The sequence below is a fragment of the Mastigoproctus giganteus genome, chromosome 3 (genome assembly GCF_048544385.1).
Source record: "Mastigoproctus giganteus isolate SK-2022 chromosome 3, ASM4854438v1, whole genome shotgun sequence".
Taxonomy (NCBI): Eukaryota; Metazoa; Arthropoda; class Arachnida; order Uropygi; family Thelyphonidae; genus Mastigoproctus; species Mastigoproctus giganteus.
Window position 1 is genome coordinate 194177593 of NC_143577.1, and position 22014 is coordinate 194199606.

At 37.2% G+C, this 22014-nt stretch overlaps 1 protein-coding gene across 1 annotated transcript; it reads right to left on the minus strand.

Annotated features, from left to right (window-relative positions):
- Positions 1-7609: 7609 nt before the first annotated feature.
- Positions 7610-9026, minus strand: LOC150088536 (general transcription factor II-I repeat domain-containing protein 2-like). Its single transcript, XM_090370222.1, has 2 exons — positions 8576-9026; positions 7610-7722 (listed from the first exon to the last, which is right to left on the minus strand). Exons 1-2 carry the CDS (start codon positions 9024-9026, stop codon positions 7610-7612), a joined length of 564 nt encoding a protein of 187 aa, XP_090226348.1.
- Between the last annotated feature and the right edge of the window lie 12988 nt (positions 9027-22014).

Consider the following 22014-nt stretch of genomic DNA (forward strand, 5'->3'; position numbering starts at 1 on the left):
CTGTGTACGTGGTGGAAAGCCTGGAAATGTATTCGTGTTAGAAGTGTAATTAACCGAGTCAAGAATTAGTGCTAAATGCTATTTATGACATAATCCATCATGCACGAACGAATACTACGCACTATTTATGTTTTGCTAACAGGATGGTGTTTGGATTGAGATTTTAGCACTTTAGAAAAGCTTCTAATGATTATTATTTCATTTCTCTTGATTTTCATAAATATCCACGTATAGTTCGATTCCCATGATTAAAAGAGCTACTAATGTCATGAAGTCATGAAGCATCCAACTAATGAACGATCTAGTTAAGAACTAGATCGGTTTGATCTAGTTCTTGATGAAACTCGATCTAGTTTTGAAAATCTAGTTTCGATCTAGTTTTGATCGAGATGAAACTCGATCTAGTTTTGAAATTATCTGGAAAAAATGTTTGGGAAACATTCTTGTAGATGGTATTATTAACAGTTTTAGCAGATATATAAATTTTTTTCTGCTGGTGTTATTATAACTATTTTTAGTGTCTCTAAACTATATCCTCCCATAGTCTATGCTGTATTCTAAGCTGGTTTGACGCGAACTAGAGAATGAGTTGTGGAAAATTTGTGATGAGAGGTGGTAATATTTGAAAAATATTGGATTATTAATCGCATAACAATCTCCCAAGATATTAATTTATAAATGTGTCTGTTTTTTTAAATTTTTAACATATTGGAGGATTATTGTGTAGTTACTGCAACTTACATTTCTTGAACTTGATCTTATATCCTCTTTCCTGATGGTTCACGCCAGCCTACTCTCGGAAACTCATGGTTTTTCATCCAGCAAAAGAAAAGAACCGACATGAAATTTGCAGACAGGATGTACTGACCCCTCATGCCCTAGATTGCCTCCGCATAAATTCTTATTAATCCAGTGTTGCTACTGCACTGGAGTTTTAATATTAAACAATAGTTGGAGGATGATGTGATTATATCCACCTGTTTCTTCCATCAGAAAGTATCCAAAGAACGCTGAAATTGGCAAATTAAAATTAACGTTTAGTAAAGTCATTAGTATCTCTCGATGAAAGCTCTTAATGAACTTCATAAAGTTCATTATTTCGTCATTATATGTCAATATTACCTGCTTGCACTAAAACAATTTGTTTTTTTTTGTTAGAATGATGGATATCAGTTTTCACTGAATTTTCTCTTCAAGTTTAATAACTTTAATTATCCACTGAGGCGAAAATAAAAATAATTGTAATAAAAGCAAATAAGAAATTACCACTTTTAATTTAAACCCTCTACAATATTATTGCTTATAACACAGAATAACATAAACTGTAAAAAAAGACCCTCTTTGTTTAATGACCTTGAGTACGAGATGATCAAGTGGACTTCGGGAGATTGAATCTAATAGCTAGAGATTGGGGATGAATTTGCTAGCAAAAGAGAAATTAAAACGCGAAAATATTAATTAGTGGCAACCTCTGTTTTTATTCCGTCTTTCATTACTTCATGAATGACCCTATATATACAAGTATAATCAACCTACGGTGTTTTAGAAAACTATCCAGAGAGAACGTTCTTGAAGCGCTTGAGTTTGCCTCAGATCAGACGCGCCCACACACCTAATTTTTCGATCAATACCTTTTTTTTTCTGCATGGTAAAAGCGATGGTTTTTTTGGACTTTCTGCGCATTTTGTGTTTGAGGTTCGTGATCCTTGGACAGTTTCATTTTGGTTTCACAGTTTGAACACTGATGGTCGCATTTCATTTTATATATTGATTATTTTGTTTTATAGACTTTGCCTTTCAACGAACCCTACAAATAATAATTGGCAGTCCTTGGATTGCTCACTGTTGATTAGCGGGTAACATAACCTAAATACAAATTTACCTTTACTTAGTCGCCAACTTAAACAAATTTTCATCCCTTGGAAGAAATCTTGTAGTCCTTGTAAACCTTCCTTATATTAATTTTTTTGTAACGATCTGCTGCGGTTTCATGGATCAATTCAAGAATTATATAGCGCATCAACAATTTTTCTACAAGTGACGAGAATTTATGGAATTTGGTGAGCCGATAATGACACATTTGTTTTTAGGTCACTGGTGTCACTTACTGAAAACAAAGCGTTTTCTGGGTGGGTTGGAGATGCTATTTCTGTCATTACCTCCTTTAAGTATTTTTATACAAAAATAACCCTTGAGGTTGGAAGGAAGCATCATTTCCAGGATAGTGTAATTCGGTAGAGTTGATAATCATCGAAAACGATTATGGGAGAGGATTTAACTGAATATTATTGGCTTTCGCCATACAGACGCCTGTAACATTTAGTGTATTGGTTACCATTCCAATGAAAAACACGAGGACTGGTTCGAATACATCATGCGAAGTCGCGGGCACAAAAAACATTCCCCCCAACGATTTAACTTTAGGACCAACTGAGTGCGAGCTCGAGATCAATACCGCGCGATGTGCAACGTGAATTAAACGTGTCAGCATTTCCCAGTTGATTCATTTTCACACAACACAAGCGCTGCATGATGTCACGTAGTCCGAACATTGACCTCCACTGCGATTGTGGTGTCTTTTGAAGACTGCGGTCATAAATCTTTCATTCAAAATGCACATGCATAGGATTCGCTAATGGCAGTTTTCGATTAGGTAGGGGAATACAGTGAAAACCGGTTAGAATAATCGAAAGTGCTTTTTTTTCCCCTTCTCTTGGAATTTACAACATAAACCACGTGATCTGATCTTACTTCTAAGTAGTTTAAGTAGAGCACAGTGCTCATTATGTAATTACCAAAAATATTAAGCATTACTAAAGCTAGCGTTATACCGATACCTGGTTACTTTGTTCCTAATTATTTAATTCGCATAATGTCCTTCAAACCCTTTGTGTAAGGTTGTATACCAGTTCATTTCTGTCACAGGAAGAAGTCCTATGTATCTGGCTAGCCTCACATGCATTAAATTACATAGATTTCCTAGAAAAGCCATCAACGAGATAAATGGCTTCCCTTAGAACTTGCTCTGCTGGTCCTGCACTGTTGACAGTGATTTACTTTGCCCTTTATGGCTGATGGTGTTGAGATTACAACTCTTTAGGGATCTGGGAGTTCTGAGAATGTTCAGGGAGTTTAGCTTTCTACTTTATTGACTTATTTTTAGTGATACTCCTCTCTCTTCAGTGTTCAAGTGGTTGTCTTCAGATTGTGATATAATTTATGTTGTATGAAGGTGATGGAATTAGCTGCACCATCTTCAACGACTGGTTCTAAATGGCTTCAGTAAGATGCCTATATGAATAAAATTGTAGTAATTATTCTGGTAGGGTTATTGAGATTTATTATTTAGCTTTCGGATTAGGAAATTTGTTTCTAAAATTGGAGCTGCTCCAAGTAAACATCCCTTTATCGCTCTCATCTTGAATTTCAAAGTGTTTCGGAAGTTATAAGTTACGATGGTTAGTTGCTTGCACCAGTGCTTATGATCATTACCCTACTATGTTTTCTAGTAAAGGTCTAAACCGAGTTCCCTCTTGAGAGGAAGAATTTTTACTGACATTTTTACACTCTGGAAAGTTATTCGATCTCGATGGGAGCTTCATGATTTTTCTCCCGGAAATTGTTTGTTTATTCTGAAAACAGGCAAACCAACTCCATGGGGTTGAAGTTTAGCTTCTATATCCTACAGAGAAAAGACAAAATCACTCTCACTGCTACCAAGCAGAACTAAGGTTAATTTTGATAAGTTATATGTACGGGGATAATCCATCGGTGGATCATTTCTGGACAGAGCGAGTAGTATTCCCAGACAGAGTTTATTACTCAACGATATTAAATATTACTTTACTGAAAGCAAATGTCATGAGAACAAAAGCATTTGCAATCCCCCCCTTCGAAAACTCTGGGTTTTTTTCTAGCAAATCAGCCGACCAGAGAACACACGCAGTTTATGGACATAATACCCATGGCCAGATGAGGTTATTCTCAGGTGGCCCCAATATGACAGTTTTTGTACAAAGGATAAGCAATCATTTAATTTGCTGGAATAGCAATGTTACCCTACAACCACCTATGATTCCACAAGGGGAGAAGTAGCTGCTAAGTATGTAGGAACTTTAAAATTTGAGTACAAAATTAGGAATTAAATCTTGGCTCACTTAAATGTAGTTTATGTTTATTAAATTCTTAATTACATCACTATAGAAGAAGATGGAGGAGATGTACCCCGGCAAACATGGGTTTTCTGATTAGTACGTGGAATCAACAGTTCCAAGTTGTTGGTTGCTGTTGGATTTTAGGCGCATAAGCAACTTAAACCATTTTGCGCCTTATGTAATATCTGTAAACTGCGAACATTTCCAGAAGGCTACTCAGAACGAGTAACAAAGTTAAGTAATTTCTCTAGATCACTGGGTGGTTTCATAGATGTACCATGACCCGAGAGACTTGTCTTCCCACGCAAGATACGTAAGCAAGAAATCCGTTAATCTCCTTGTTTTTTAGTTGAACAAAATAAGCTCTATTCAAGCTCGTCTTTTGGATAAATGGAATGAAATTTTTTCTTTTGGATAAATGGAATTAAATCGATTTTTACCAAGTAAGTTTCAAAATTACTCAGTGTATTATCTAAATTCCTAATATTTTATCCAATAAAAGTATTCCTTACACATTACACAATAAATTATTTATTATACATATATATATTTTCAAAACTGGAGCTGTAAACTTTGTATGTTCATACTGGAATTTACATAACAAAATGAACGAAGTTAATTTGCTTTTATGTTACTAAACCTTGTTGACAGATATTATTATCCATCATCAGCGACCTTTATTCTCATATTTCTGATCACAATGTACGATGCCAACTATACTACCTTCCAGCAAGTATTGGGACACTGAATTAAAACATTTAAAACTCATTGGGATCTAAATGCGTTTTAAAGACAACAATAACCATCTGGTGGACATTCTATCTATTTTAATTAGGATGTGTTCTTTTGGCTGTCAGTTCCAAATCATTCAAAAAGTGCTCAATAACGAACTGAGAGCCAAATGGAAGGAATGGAGACAGTGACAAAACCCCATAAATATGTATAAAATACCCTCCTTAATATTAAGTGATGTTATTAAGCCCATAAGAGATGATACCGCAATTTTGTTTTGAAAACGAAGATTTTGTTTAATCTTGCTTCTGAACAAGCGTTGTTTTAATCGAGAAATAACGTAGTCAGGGCAGGGAAAACACAACACAAATTTCCTCCATTGTGGATGTTTACAAGATAGAAAGAAGCATCGTGTTACACGGCCTTTTTTCCGTTCCATTGCGCATGTAAACAAGGTAATGGAAAATGTCCTGTAGTAATGATGATTTCTGTATAGAAAAATGCACATCACATTGCTGTTTACAGTTTTTTTACTGCTATGTTTGCTGTTTTTATTGCAGTTTAAATAAATTTCCTTAATGCTGATTTAGCAAAGTTAACTGGATTATGCTCAAAAGAAGATTTCAAAAGTTAAAGATTTCATTACATAACGATGGGGAGAAGGATGAACGGGGATAGTTTAATTTAAATAATGTTCTTATTATACACATAATCAAAAGAAAAGCAAGATAAATTTCATCTTGAAAGAAAAAAGTATTACCGATCTAGATAAATTCATTTTGTATCCATGTTCCTTATCCTCCACATCTATATTATTCTTTTATATTTATCGTTGTTTTTTCTCCGAATTTATTTCTTTCTTCCACACCTGCGTTTCCCATCCACAGCACTAATCCTCCTAACTCCTGTTTGCTATTTATATTTTCCCCCACTGCCTCTGGCTTCAGGTAACCCCTCTTCTGCTTCTGCTGTTGCTTCTGTCCTGCTCGTCGAAGAGATTTCTATTTGATGTGGCGTTAGTAAACAGGTTGGAGCGAAACGAGGTCACGGGGATATTGACGTATTTGCATTGGTAGAAAGTGCACGAGATTAGGAGTCTTCCTAGGTCCGACTACGCCGAGTTCAGACGATCTTATAAAGATATTTTGACATTATCTTATCTTTTTTTCCAAATATTCCGGTGTGTTTTTTTCCAATAACGTAGCCATCCGTTGCATGCACTGCAAATCACTGTTATCGGAATATTGATGGGTATACACAAACACGTAGATTGAATTCAAATTATTTGAGAGAGAGAGACAAACAGAGAAGGGACATTTTTACATCTTTCCTACGCGTCATCATGACAGGGATGAAAGAAGAAAAGCAATTTAAAGAGGAACAACTCGCTTACTTTTATTATTTTCATCACATTCTCTTCTGCTGAAAAATTAATATGGAAACGGTGTTTTCCAGAGATTTCGTTAGATGATGTTTTATTATGGTAGTGATTTCTGTCTGCGTGGAATTTTATTATCACTTGTTTTGGTTAACACGATAGAATAATAATTTGAAATTGTTTGAAATCAGAAAAGCGTGAAATCGAAAATTCTGAAACAGCTTTTCATCTGTTGACCCTCTCTTCAAAATGACATAATATAGTTGCTAAACATTTGCTATATTCTTGGAACAAACAGTGCACGATTGGTCAGAATAAATTAAACATAAAATGCACTACTAATTGTACTGCTATTCTAGAAAATTCTTTTTCATATGGCTTTCTATGAATGAATCTAGAAATCTAAGAATTAATAGATATCTGAACTTCATATTATGAAGTTCAGATATCTATTAATTCGCTGGTTCCAAAATCGTTGCACATGACTGCTTTTGGTATGCGCATACTATTAAAAAAATCGATTTATTTCAGGCGTATATCATCACGATGTGCTGAAATTCGAATTTTCTAACATTTTCTCCAACTCGCTTTGAGTGAGACAATTTTTCTGACACTGAATGTATGAACTTTTTTTTCACAAGTTTAAATTGATAAGAAACATTAAAAAAAAAACGATAAATAAATGAACACAGGAACTCATTGTGGCATCAGTATTCGACAGATATTTTACACATTTATAAAACAGGAATTTCTTCAAAAAGAATGGTTTTTTGGCCCTATTTTTATTTCCTTTTTTTAATTTTCACCATTTTGTCTTGAACAATTGTGATTTTAATAGTACTTGTATTGTTCCTCATTACATTATTTTATCGATATTATTATACTTGTTCAAAATCATAGAAATAAAGCTGCAAATTATTTAAAATTAAATTTCTCTTATTTTATTTTTTATTCTGTTGAATTTTTTTTTTTACAATTTTCATGAAAACAACTGCTTTCGATTGATGACGACTTCATAGATATAAAGGAATGGTCTGAAATTTGGTTTCCTGTCAATGATAGGAAGAACAGTGTTTGTCTTTTTTCACTTTTTTCCCAGTTTTTCGAGATGTGTAAGATGACATAACAGATGCAAAGTGGATTGTGTGAACATAGCACTAATCTAAACAGTGCAGACTTCTTGTTTCATCAAATTTCGTCATATGAAATCCACGCAAAAACCAAGAAGTCCATAGAGTTCTTCATTTTCATCTCGATCAACTTCTTCATGTTCATCTATATCATGATCTTCTTCATGTTCATCTATATCATCATCTTCTTCATCCATCATATTCTTCATTTTCATTTACATCATCATCTCTTCATCTTCTTCAACTTCATCATATTCTTCATCTTCGTCATCGTTCTCATAATCTTCGTCATCATTCTCATAATCTTCGTCATCGTTCACATCATCTTCTTTTTTCCATCATATTCTTGATTTTAATCTACGTCTTCAACTTCATCGCATTCTTCATTTTCATCATTGTTCCCATCATCTTCATCTTCACATTACCTACATCAGGTGTATCAAACTAATTTCTGTCGCGGGCCATTTTGTGTGATGGAATGATTTTCGCGGGCCGCATAAAATTTTCTTAAATATTATATATTGATTCAGGATTCATTAGCATAATAGGGATAATTAAAACTCATATGTAATTAACATTTAAATTTTTATTCAGATCTACAGAATACAAGTAATTTAGAATTTAGTACGTAGGCCTCCGTAGCCGAGTGGTCAGGAGCGGGAGTGCAGCGGCACACGCTCTTTGAGTAGACAGGGGTTCAAGCCCCTGACTGCTAAATACGGTCAATCTGCCAACCCGCACTGGACCAGCGTGGCAGTTTATGGTCCATTTCCCTCATCATGAATTGTTGAGGAGGCTTCCATCCTGCAGTGGGTTGATAATGGCTGCAATTTACTTTTTTTTTACGTACAGTGAAGAAATGGGAGTAAAGTGGCCGTTGATGAACTGGTAACCAAAGGAGCGCAAGGCAGCCAAAGTAACACACCTCTATTAGTTACAATTTATTAGGAAACGTTTCGAAAATTGCTACAAAGACTGAAGATGGATTTTGTAACAATAACAATTTCCGAAACCTTTCCTAATAAATTGTAACTAATAGAGGTGTGTTACTTTGGCTGCCTTGCGCTCCTTTGGTTTTAGTATATATAATTGTTATATTATTATTTTTATTTAAAAATTAAATATTCAATATATTTATGAAAATAATTAATTTGTTTTTCCGGAAACTTGCCAGCGTTTACCCCCTACTAGTTTTTCAATTTGTAATTTTCTAATCAATTTTGACACAAATCCTCGATTTTCACCTCTCATTGATTTAGCACCGTCGGTTGTTACAGGCACAAGTCTGTCAAGTGGAAGCTTACACTTTTCTAAAATGCTCCACACAGCAGCAAAAATATCTTCGCCAGTCGTAGTTCCAAGAAGAGGGATAACTTCCAACAATTCTTCGGTGATCCTCACGTTATTATCGCAACCACGAAAAAATACAGCAACTTGAGCAACATCTCGTATATCTGTACTTCCATCAATCGCAATTGAAAAGAACAAGACTTCTGTAGATATATCCTGTAGTTGTGAACTGATGTTATCTGCCATTTCGCTAATTACCTCTACCACTTTATTTCTGGATAATGAAATATCGCGAAATGATTGCACTTTTTCAGGACAGACGATTTCAGCTGCTTTTATCATACATTCTTTAATTAACGTTCAAAATCGTTCACCGAACCATCCGTGAACGATTTTGAACGTTTTCCTAACAGATAGCTTATTTCATTCATTTGAAATTACTATTTATATTTTTAGTTCTTTCTAATCAAGGCTCCATCGATCCAGTCTTGTTTTTAATTATTATCAATTAAAATGATTATTTTTTATATTTATTACAGAGGTTTTTTAATCCTTATATTTCTAGAATTATAAATAGGTACTTTTTAATTGTTTACTTTAACATTTTATTTTTGGGCATCGCGGGCCACCAGTTTGACACCCTAGATCTACATCATCTTCATGTTATTCATCTCCACCTCCATCATCTTCCTCATCCTCATCCTCATTTACATCATCTTTATCTTCTGTTTCTTCATCTCCATTTCTATTATCTTTTTCATCTTTTTCTTCATTCTTACCAGAGATTTTTTTTCGATTTAGTTATCTCTCGAAACACAACACTGTAGCACGTGTCTTATCTAGAGCGTTTTAAGAGGAAACATATGTCTCACATAATACTCTCATTACCGGTATTTAAATAACAGCAGTGCATGTACCAAACGAAGCGGATTAAAATGATATTGTAGAAGAAGCAGGCAGCAAGTCTGCATTTTTCGAGATAAGCATGAATTCCTGGAGGAGATGAAGACCCGAGAAACAAATAGGTCTTGCGTTGGCGTGGAGGGAGGGAAAGAGAGACCCAAAATACTTCTACAGTGATGAGAAGGAAGCCGATTGCATTGCCTAACACCATGGGATATTTATCATGATGATAACACCAAATACGCCCACGGAAGATCCGATGACGACCCTAATTAGTCTTCTCTACTTCTTTCAACAGGTGGAGGCGGTCAACGACCACTAGAATAATGTACAGTAAAGTATTGGGATTTCTCTCTCTTTCTTTCTCTCTGATTTCTATAACCATTCGAGTTTCTCCTAACTTCAGATTGGTTGAAACATTTTTTTTCTAGTTCGAGGGCTAAAAAAGAGTTGAAAGAAGGGCGCATATTTGTATTTACAAACCGATTTCAGTCACAAATTTCATGCATAAATAACTGCTTCAAAACCATATGTTAGTTGTGCTGAGGAAAGAAACAATTTTTCTGTCCATTAACTGAAGATTAATGAACTGAAAGCGAAGACTACCAAGGTAGATGAATTGGCATCGTTTTAGTTATCTCTCATATTGTGAATACCTTCACAACGATTTGCCATAATATTGCACTACTTCGAAAAAGCAATGTTTCACCAAATGGAGAATTGTTACTTATATTCTGCGGATACCACCACCCACACGGCACCATTTGCAAAAGGGTATGGGATGAAAACTCACCTAGGAAAGCATAAAGGTAGAAGGAAGTGATAGTAGGAGAGGAAGAAGAAGAAGAAATACCATCGAAAGTTAATTCCAATTCCATAGTCATCCCAGTCTCTGCTCATCCACAAATATTTGTTAATACATACTAGGGTTGACAAAATAATAGAAATACTTGATATGAAATAGTTTTTGTAATAGCTCTATAACGTATTTATATGCAGTGGCAAATTTTTTTTCTTGCATGTAGTAGTACTCTGAAGGAAAGACGAGAAAAACTGATGTTAATTTAGTTGTGATATAAAAAGTACATGAGAAAATGATCGACCAATCTGAATTGCTGCTGGGAGTCATCGTGGAACAAATAAATACATGGGTTGTGTTAGGTATGAGACGTCGTGGCATACGAATATAAGGAATGCCAAGAATTTGAATTTGGGGAGTACAATGTGTACAGAAATGACAGATAGGATAAGTGATGTCTGTATTCATTAAGAAACACATCTAAGGAAGTGCACCCAGTTTCAGAGAATAAAAATGCGTGGGATGCGTATAAATTATCAGGTGACGCAGAAGCCTTTGGTAGACACTGAGTGGGCAGAAATCATGGGATACCTACCTAGTAACGGATAGGACACCTTTCTTCCGGATAAGGGCAGTCACACGGCGAGGCATTGAGTCCACTAGTTCACGAAAGTTCTCCAGAGGTATTTCCATCCAAGCTTGCTGCTGCATCGCTGTCCATGAGGTGCAGCAAGCATGGACGGAGGATCCAAAGCTCGAACGGACCTTTCCACAGCGTCCCAAAGATGCTCCACATGGTTCATGCCCGGTGAACGGGGAAGCCATTCCATGGTGGTAAAAATCTGCGAAATGCTCTTCAAACTATGTTCTAGTCAACACGGCTCTGTTTGTGGAGGAGAAGCATTATCCTGCTGGAAGAGTCCATTGTCCTGTGAGTGCACGACGACTACGAAAGGATGCAAATGGTCTTCAAGGATGGACAAATGTAACCTGGAACGTTCAGAGATGCGTCTACACGTACCAGAGGTCCCGACATGTGCTATTGAACACGCCCCCAGATTATTAACGACCGTCCACTTGCCTGAACCAAAATCCTTGTTGACATGAATTAGGTTCTTAGGGTGCTTAGCTTCGTGCGGTTTCCGCCAGATACGCACCCTCCCGTCCGCTCTAAATAACTGGAAATGGGACTCATCGGACCAGGAGAACCATTTCCAATCATCCAAGGTCCAGTGCCGATGTTCTTTCGCATAGTTGAGACATAGAGTCCTGTCTCGCGGTGTTAGCAATGGAATTCTGGTGGGTCGGCGGCTCCCATAATCTATTGCGGCTAATGATCGCCTGATGGTCTTGGTGCAGATATTTCTGGCACCACCCTCATTGAAGTCGGCGGTGATTTGTTCCACTGTAGCGCTGCGGTTGGCTGATACAATGCAAGACAGACGTCGACGATCACACGACCACGTTCATCCACCAACTTTCCACGCCCACAGTGCTGTCCATGATTATATGTTATTCCGGAAATGGCGTATTCCCGATACCATTTTAATACTGTCAAAAGGAGATAGTGCAATTTCTGTACCACCTCCACAATTGAGAGAACTATGCATCGGGCACCCTCTATCATCCCACTTTCAAAGTCGGTTACCTCACGACGTTTATCCATACTGACATCGAATTACCGTCCACGTGAATGCAGTGATGCAGTGTATCTATATATCTGCGAAGCGGTGGGTTCGTCCACTAGTGAGTGAGAGAATTCATGGGATACCACCAGGTGTCCCATGAATTCTGTCCTTTCAGTGTAAGCTAGTCTGTAATCTAATCACAAAGGAGGTTGGGCAAGCGAAGGCAGATAGCGAGAAATCTTTGGCAAAGGATGTAAAGAAAAACAGCAAAAACTTTTCTTATGTAAACTCTAGAAGGAAGTGGATGAAAAAGATTGGTTCACTTGATATCGATAGTTCGATAGTTGATGAATCTGCTCAGGTAGCTGACAAACTGAATGAGTATTTTGCATCTACATTTACACATGCGGAATTCTGTAGGCAAGTGAACAGAAGCATGTCAAACTCTAACAGGGAGCTAAATGATTTTGTAATAACTGAGAGCAAGGTGGATGAGAAACTGATAAAGTTAAACATAAGAAAAACACCTGGGGTGGATGGGACCTATCCAGCTATATTAAGGAGGCGGCAAAGCAAGCAAGCAAGCAAACCCTTGGACTCAGGGAAGGTCCCCACGGACTGGAGATGTGCAAATGTATGCCCAATTCACAAAGGGAGATCAGAGGATGACAGGAGTAATTACAGACCTGTTAGTTTAAATTCTGTTCCGGGTAAAATAATGTAGTCACTGCTTAAAGAAGAATTGCAGGATCACCTAGACAAGACTGCAGTTATATATTTCAGTGACAGCATGGGTTTGTTAACGGGAAGTCTTGTCGGAACAATATGATTGGATACTATGATGTGGTCAGAAAGGAACTGGATGCAAAAAATAATTTTGATATCATATATTTGGATTTCAGGAAAGCTTTTGATATTGTTGCGCATAAAAGGGTGCTGTACAAATTGGAGCAGTATGATATTCAGGGTAAGTTGCTACAATGGATAAAAGGGTGGTTGAGTGGGAGAAGATAGAGCGTGGCAATCAATGATCACTGCTCATCGTGGACTAATGTTAATAGTAGAGACCCCCAGAGTTCGGCATTGGGCCCATTGTTGTTTTCTGTATTTGTCAATGATATTGATGAAGAATTGATCAAGCTTAATATCTAAGTTTTCAGACGATACGAAGGTTGGCAGGGTTGCTAATGACAGTAATGCCAGTACGCTACTGCAATAGAATCTAGAAAAGTTGGGCAGATGGGCTGAGACGTGTCAACTGAAGTTAACATTGGCAAATGCAAAGTATTGCATATAGTTAGCAATAACCCCAGAGTAACTGTGTAGTACTACACTCAGGGTAGTGCAACAACTGTGCAATTACTGCACTCAGGGTAGTGGAGACTGAAAGAGACCTTGGGGTAATTGCGCAGTCAGATATGAATGTTCTAAGTACAGACAGGCTACCAGAGGAGCTCATGGTGTCTTGTCAACGATATACAGGAATCTTGCTAGCAGGGATAAGGAGGTGATTATCCCTTTGTATAAGGCAATGGTCAGGCCACACCTTCAGTTCTGCATACAGGTCTGGAGGCCTCATTTAAGAAGGACGTATAGCTGCTGGAACGAGTACAGAGAAGGGCAACGAGTTTGGTGAGGTAAGTAATGGATTGCGCTAACCAAGAAAGGTTTAAGTTCTGCAAATTCCAGCGTCTGGAGAATAAGCACCTGCAAGGTGATATGATTGAGGTATATAAGGCCTTGAATGGTTTAAGAAAGCTCAATGCTGATGGGATTCTTCCTCTTGCTCAAATTAGCAAGAGGAAGAATTCCAATTGAGGAAAGAGTTTTCGAATAAATGTGGGGGTTTGCCTTGAGGCAGCGGGTGGTTGATTGCTGGAACAAATTTCTATCTGTCGTAGTGGAAGATGATAGCTTAAAGTCAACGAAGAACTGGACATACTTTTGGAGCGAATGGACGTGTGAAATGGGAAGTGTTTTTGTTTTTTTTGTTTGGCTGATGTTGTATAAGCTTGCGTTCTTGCATCCTCTATTAATGCTATTGCTAATTGCACAGAGATCAGATTGTTGGTGTACGTTCAGCAGAGGCATCGGCGTCTAAAAGTGCTAATTCATTTAATGTATCTAGAGAAACTGTATCGAAGGTGATGTCTGTATTCATCAAGTATGGGTTAAAAAAAGTCGATAGAACGAATGGTGGAAGAAAATCTAATCTGTCTGAAAGTGACTGCCAGATACTGAAAAGGATTGTAGCCTGAAAAACAAAACTACTAACTCAAAAATAAGAGCACTATTTAATGCGAATTTCAGCAATCCAGTTTTAGCAAAAGAGTTTGGCGAGAATTTCATAAGCTGAAATTTATGGTAGAGCCACTATTTCCATACTACGTGTCACTGAATTAATGCTAGAAAAGGATGAAATAGTGCAAGGAGCACAAAAACTGGACACTCGATAGTTGGAAACATGTTTTTATGATTGGAATCATATTTTCAGACGAATCATCTTTCGCACTTTATCAAACATCAGAGAGAGTTTAAGTCTGTCGAATGCAAAATGAAGCACATAATCTTGACTATCTTGGGCCAACCGGTAAACATGGAGGAGGATCAACAATAGTTTGGTCAGCATTATCTTGGTATTCTTTCATCATGCTGAATGAGCAAATTATAGCAACTGATTACCTTGATATTCTGAGTGACCAGGTTAATTCTATGGTGCAAACATTGCTTCCCACAAACGATGCCATGCTTCAAGATGATAATACGACAATACACACAGTTGACGTGTCCGATTTTGGTTTGAGGTGCATGAAACTGGGACTAATCATGTTCCATAGCCAGCACAATCACCACCGTTATTGAGCCACTGTCGCGTATATGGAGAGAGTGAGAAGCAAATTGTTGTTGTTGTTGTTGTTGTTGTTGTTGTTGTTGTTGTTGTTGTTGTAGGGTTTTAGGAGTATTAGCGACTAAGGCCATATTCCTCCGTGTATTATGTCAACGAGGTCTTTCGTCGTCGCTGGCATCACCTGCAACTCCCGAACACTACTCCTGGATAACCTCCTCCACACAGCAACTGATACCCAGCACCGGAAACTTCCAGTCATGAAATTGAAAATTGAGGCTAGCCCTGCCGACCCCGCTCCGTGATTCTCCATTGTGACGATCCTGGACTCTTTAATTTTAACTTTACCTGTTCTCTTCTTCTTACCCACAGTCCTTCTCCAGGACTCCCACAACGGCACCTAGCACTCTTCCTGATCCTTTTCGCCTGGGAGGATGCCTACGCTCTGTCATCCCCCGCTATCTTCCCTTCTTCCACTTTCCTATCTCTTGTCTGCTCTTTCTTTGGTCCTCCCCTATTCTCGCTCCTGCAGGAGTGTGGACGGCCCGTCAGGCGCCTCCGTAGCCAGGTGGGAAGGAGCAGCAGTGCGTAGCACATGCTTGTTGATTAGACCGGGGTTCGAGCCCGTGAGCCACCAAATACGGAGGATGCGGAAAGGTCAGGGAATGACCACCGCATATCCCGGAGCAATATGGCCTTAGTTGCTAATGCTCCTAAAAACCAAATAACAACAACAACAACGACGGCCCGTCAGATGTCTTTTACTCCCTGGTCCGGCTCCTCGTGCCAGTGGACGGATGCTGGGAGGCTCCTTCCTGGTGATCGTGCCTCCCAGTAACGAAGAGGCCAGTCAAACAACACAATACTTACACATAACCCACACTGACTGGCTTTGCTATGTTAACAGAGTACTTAACGCGGATTTGTGGGAAACCACGGGAACCGCATAACAATAACACTATGTCCACTATGTCTGTAAATTTCGTGTGTTCTAAGGTCAATTTTCCGTGTTTGATGGACCAAAAACCTGAGTTTCGGGGTTCAGTTATGGATTCCCCTCGGTGTAGACAGAACCGGACAGGTTTCAAATCCAGCTACGATTCCACAGTCCCCAATTTTCTTCACTCCCATAGAAATGAAAATATGTTTTGGACATTATTCGAGAAAGAAAGGTTAGATCGGCATCAAGTTTTTAGTATATGTTTTGTTGGACCTCGGAAGACTTCTGATCTAGCTCAATTTTAATCTAGAGATGGCTCTATATAAAAATTAAAGTACCTTTCAGATATTCGGGAACTACCCAAGAAGGAAAATTGAGGTCGATACCTAATTTTAAAAGCATGATTCTTGGAGATGTTGCTGGCCTAACTCCAATTCTATAGCACGTAGTTCCTGCTATTGGTACCTCAATATAAATTCCAACCAGTTGCTCTTGTGTTTTTCAAAATTAGGTATATAAACATTTAAAATCTTCTTAGAATTAGTCAATAGTTCAATTTATTTCCTTTATGCTTCCTCCACCCTAAAAACTGCTACAGAAATCCTACCTCACAATTACCCATGGATTGAACACTTCTTGAGTACACCATAGAAGTTTTTCACTCCTGGGATACGTTATTTGACATTCGAACGTTTTCGATGTAATGCTGTTATTGGTGGTTTACATGTGCATCAACAACGTAGGCCATATCGTGCCATTGTGTATTATATCTGTACAAAATTACATCTAATTACAGTCCCGATTGAAGAGGCCTTTAGAAATTCCATCAGTCTCTGACGGGATTGGTAACTGGTTACCGGTACGTTAACGTTGGCTGAGATGTCCTAACATTAGTGGACATCCCGGGACATTAACTAGAATAAATATAAGCAGACTTAGGTGGAAATTAAAGGAAATATTTGTACTCTCAAACATTTTTAGGAGTACAAACATTTATCGTTTTTTAACATTTCACTGCTGATTTTGACCTTTTCAGATGAGTAGATTCTCGGGACACTTTCTAAGAAAAGTCTTAATATGGGATTACAAAAGTAGCGAGGCAAGAGCCTATTGCAGTGTGGTTATTTATAGCTAAAGGAAAAAAAAAACTTTTGAGTTTCTGTGCGAAACTTTTTTCTGTCTTTAATCTCTAATAGAAATTCCATTCAATTTCTTTAAATAAGAAACCGCACACTTTTCTTGAAAGCATGGTTGGTGTGAACCATTTTCTCAGTAATTTTAATACTTAATCTTAAATTTAATATTAATCTTTTTTGGTTATTAATATAAAGAAAACTGTAAAGTAAGCTATAAACTTCTGTCATTCTATGATTAGTTTTTGACCACTTGCCAAAGTGATGATTTCTGAAATCGTAGTTTTTTTCCTATATTTAGTTGCAGAGAATTTTTATGGATTGACCCAAGAACAGTCATGAGGAAAATATATGTAAATTAACCGTATCAATTTACATAATGGTTATTTAAAATCTAAAAGTGATAATAGTCAAAAATTTATAGTCATTAAAAGCGTTAATCGTATTTAATATGAATAATTTATTTGCTAATGTTTTTGTAGTCAGTTTAAAAATTGTGATTAGAGTAGCTTTTATAAAGATGGTGTCTGCGTCAAGATTGAAACAAGATTGATTATCTGTTAGTAACTGTGTTGCTTGCCTTGTTTGGAAATATGTACGTTAAGTTTCCATCTTTAAGGGGAGGAACTTTTTCTTTTTAGATTAAGCAGTATGGAAGAACACCAATCCTAGCCACGAGGCTAGGATTGGTGTTGGCCACGAGGTTTCATTCCAAATTTTCATCCCCTATACGCATGACACGTTAATTACAAACACTAAAAGAGACATCGTTAGAAAAATATGCTGGTGTGCAAATATTAAGGACCAACACTATTTCTAAACGTTACAACCACAAAATCTTTACTTAACGTATTTTTACTGATGAGAGTAGATTCAGTCTCAGCAGCGATTCTGGACGTCATCTAATCTGGCGAGAGGTTGGCACACGGTATCACCCCGCAAACATCACTGAAAGGAATCGATATGGCGGTCGAGGTTTTCTCGTCTGGGAGGCGTTATCTTGGATGGACGTACACAACTCCAGATACTGGAAGTCGGTACTGTAACCGGTGCACGCTACTGTACTGAGGTAATCCTTCCCCATGTGCGTCTGTTCCGAAGTGCCATTGGCCCCGAGTTCGTGTTTATGGATGATAACGCCACATCCCAATGCACTGCAGCTGTTGATATGCTTTTGGAAAGCGAGGACATTGTTCGTATGGATTGGCCTGCCCGTTCCGCCTAGCTAAATCCCATCGAACACATATGGGACGCTCTGGGAAGACGCATAGCGGCACGTTCACACCGACCAGAAAATGTTCACCAGCTGAAGATGGCGCTGACAGAGGAATGAACGACGTTATTGCAAGAACTTATCAACAATATTGTTCTAAGTATGGACAGGCGGTGCAAAGCCTGCATCGACATTAGGGGTGGCCATATCTCCTACTGAGGACCACCTCTTCCCTTTGTTCCATCTTTGGCAGTGATGCATCTGCATCATGGCAGCCAGTGCTATGTTGCCATTTTTGAATAAAGTCCCTCTGTTCCGTTTTGTTTCCGTTGTTGCGTCGGTGTTGTTCTCTTCATAATTTCTGTACCTCACGAGGTTCTTTTGGTATGCTTTTCTCATATCCAGGCCACTCCTATGAGAAGCTCTAGGTGAAAACCTGACTGGTCCTTAAATTTTGCACACCAGTGTACCTGTTAGTGGACTGAGACTGCTCGTTTCCTATATACCATAATAAACAAAATTTCATTCTGTTCTTTTTTGCACTTACGTTGCTAAAATTAGGATACATTTTAAAAAGTAAACGCCTTCTTATTCATTCTAAACTAAGACGTAATATTAACTGAAGTCACGCAATAGTTATATTAGGTATATTGTTTCGCCTGTGAGGAATATAGCTGTCATTTTAGAGAAGCTTTAAGCAGCTATTCAAGGAGTTCCTTTCCTTATAAAGGATTGTTCAAAGTACTTAAAAGCCACCTGCTCCGATATGAATGAAATGTGAGCAATTTGTTTCTTCTGCAATAATACAACCTTTTCGAGAATAGAGGACTTATGCATAGTCATCGAATATGCATAAGGTGAGACATGAATGTAGAAAAAGAAATGAGCAACGGAACCTTTCATTATGTTCTTACTACATTATGAAAGTCATAACACCATAGTATAAAGTGACCCTAAATTTCGAAGCAAAATGGCATTGAGAAAATTACTGTTGTGCTGCCATATTACGAATGAAAGTAGGTTGTTTGTTATTTAACATCTTATATCTTAGATCACAGGGTTGCTGGAATTTCGGAAGTTGGTTTGTGGGATTGTAATGGCTTTCTTTTCTTGTGGAGCGAACTCCGCTTTGAGATGAGTTACTGTAATATAAAAAAAGTATTAGGAAGACTCGAGAATTACCTCATCTATCCGTGTGTATTATATATGTAAATTTCGTGTGCCCTCTGGTCTGTTTGCTTGTTTTGTTGGACGTAAAAAACCTGAGTTTCTAGGGAGGGAACCTTTCTATCCTCGTTTGAGACCATAATAAGGAAGCCCATAAAGGTTTCTCGCGTCATTGGCAGTATTCGAGCTTTTCCACCCAATGTGGGGAGGACGGAGACTTAATCACTACGCTAACCGCGAAAACAAATAAATAATTAAATAAAAAGAAAGAAAATCTGTGATATTTGAATCAAAGATCATCCAATCTCCTAACACGCAGCCTGGAAAAACCTGAAGATGTTGTGTTAGGGTCCTTGTGATTTTCTAACATCATTCTGGATTGATTTAGTGATTTGTATTTTTTAGTAAAATTGGAGAGGAATGATATAATACATTTATTAAGAACTTCAGCAGGAAATTTTATTATATGTCAGCTTGGAACATTTCAAAGCAATTCAAAGGGGTTAGATAATGGCTGTTGGGTACTATGCTTTATGTAGAACAAGATTACCGAAGTTCTTAGGTCAAAGTTTTACCTCATATTAGGTCCAGATCTGAGGTTCACCTTTGACTTATAATAGGTCAGATCTGAGATCAAACTTTGACTCATTATTACGTGAGATGGAAGGTTTTGTTAAAACATTTGTGGCACTGGACACCAAAAGTAAGAAATATACAAAATTTAAGAAAACGAAATGTAACACAATGCTTATATTGCCTAACTTTTTTAATTTTTTAATGGTGGGTATGCCTACTGAGTGTATCTAGAGTGTCACTAAGAAAGAATAATGTTAAGACAATTATCTATGTCCAAATACTTAAAAAAAATAATGACACTAAGTGGTTACCGCCGAAAGACTTTCAAAGCACTGAAAACTACTCAACTACCCTTTTATCTCTTCAACGATTAATGAACGTGCATTTACATGAAAAATAGAAGAATGCGGGTTCTCATATTACTAATTACACTTTGCGGTCGGCCTATTGTCAGAGAGATTTCGAAATAATGTCTGAACATTTAAAACTATGAGGTGGCGTATATTATGCCTGAAAATTGAGCCATCTTTTCCTTCTAGAAGAACATATGATGTAACCACGGCCCGAAGCTGACTAAAGTGTTTTGAGCAAAAAACAAAGCGCGAATAAAAATGCTAGTAAAGTTCTTTCCATGTAAATTGAACCCAGACTTTTTCCGCAGCGAAAAACCAACGACCCTAGCCACTCTGGTAATCGCAGAGACAGTCTGAGAGAGAGAGAGAGAAAGAGAGAGAGAGAGAGAAATCTACAGCGCCATCTAGCTTGAAGTTAAACGAACGATGCTTACAGTGGAAGAAGATAAGTACTCGTTATTTGGCTCTGTGTCGCATCATTTCTCTGAAACTGCCAAACATGCATTACTACAATATTCATGAACTGCGACTATCATATAGATGAAAGTGGTTTCCATGTTTACCCTTTTGATAGAATTGGCAGAATGGAGTTAAACCTTTTCATAGATATTCACAATTTAGTTTTCAGATATAATAATTCCAGTGATTGGACAGATGGCTCCTATCCCTGGAATTGAAGTTTGTTTATAATTCTGTTATGGGAAATTCAAAGATATTTAGTTAACTAACCAATTGTCATCGAAGATTTAAAACAAAAAAAGCTTCCAATTGTAACAGTGCTGGGTTCTTTCTTGTGTAACTGAAGCCACGTGTCTGTAGTCTAAGAATTTGAGTTGTATAGCGAGCTAATGATTGAACTCCCCTTGTAGCCTTTTACAAAAGGCAGAAAATTTATGAATACAGATAATGATGCACTTTCTGTGTGGTACTTTGTGCTGCTTATTCTTAAAATATCTTAATTTGTGATTTCCTTGAGATCACGGAAGTGTTTGTAAAGAAATCTAACAAAAGGTGTAATAAGTTCCACGTGATCACAGCGTTGGAACCTTCTTTCGGTTTCAGATAAAACGATTGCAAATTGATGGGATAGATAATACACCTTTGACAAACTTGTTTATTCTAAAACCATTTCCGAACTGGTTTCGGAATAAACAAGTTTTGATACTGGAGATTTTCATTCATTCTATTCTGAAATTCTGAAACAAAATCATCAAAGCCAATTTATTATTATTTGAATTTTAGATATACCAAAGAAGCTTTTCTATAGCGGGAGCTCCACTGTATTAATATTAGGAATAAATACTAACAGAATTTATGAAATATTAATGTGAACCTAAGGTTTCGTAGAGTCTTAATCAAAACCATACATCGCAGACCATAAAAAGCTGTGAAAATTACAAATCAAAACCTTTGATACTAAGAATTCCAATATGAAAATTAATTCGAATTAAAATGCAGAAAGGAAATAAAAGAAATTATTTCCATACTCAATGAAACAAGGGTTTCTATAAGCCGAATCCTCCACATTTTATGATTATCATACAGATATTATTATGCATCTTTTGTGTTTCCTCTTGATAAATATGTATTATATTTCTGATTCAGTTAAGGAGGCAAAATTCAGAAATTTGAAGTTACATTTAAATATTCATATTTTATATAGATTCACGTGTTCTTAAATTAAATAAAAATCGCCTGATTCTACCGTATTTTGTAGTTATTCTACAGTCTTCCAGAGTTTTCCTAAATACCTATTTTGATTAATTCTGAATT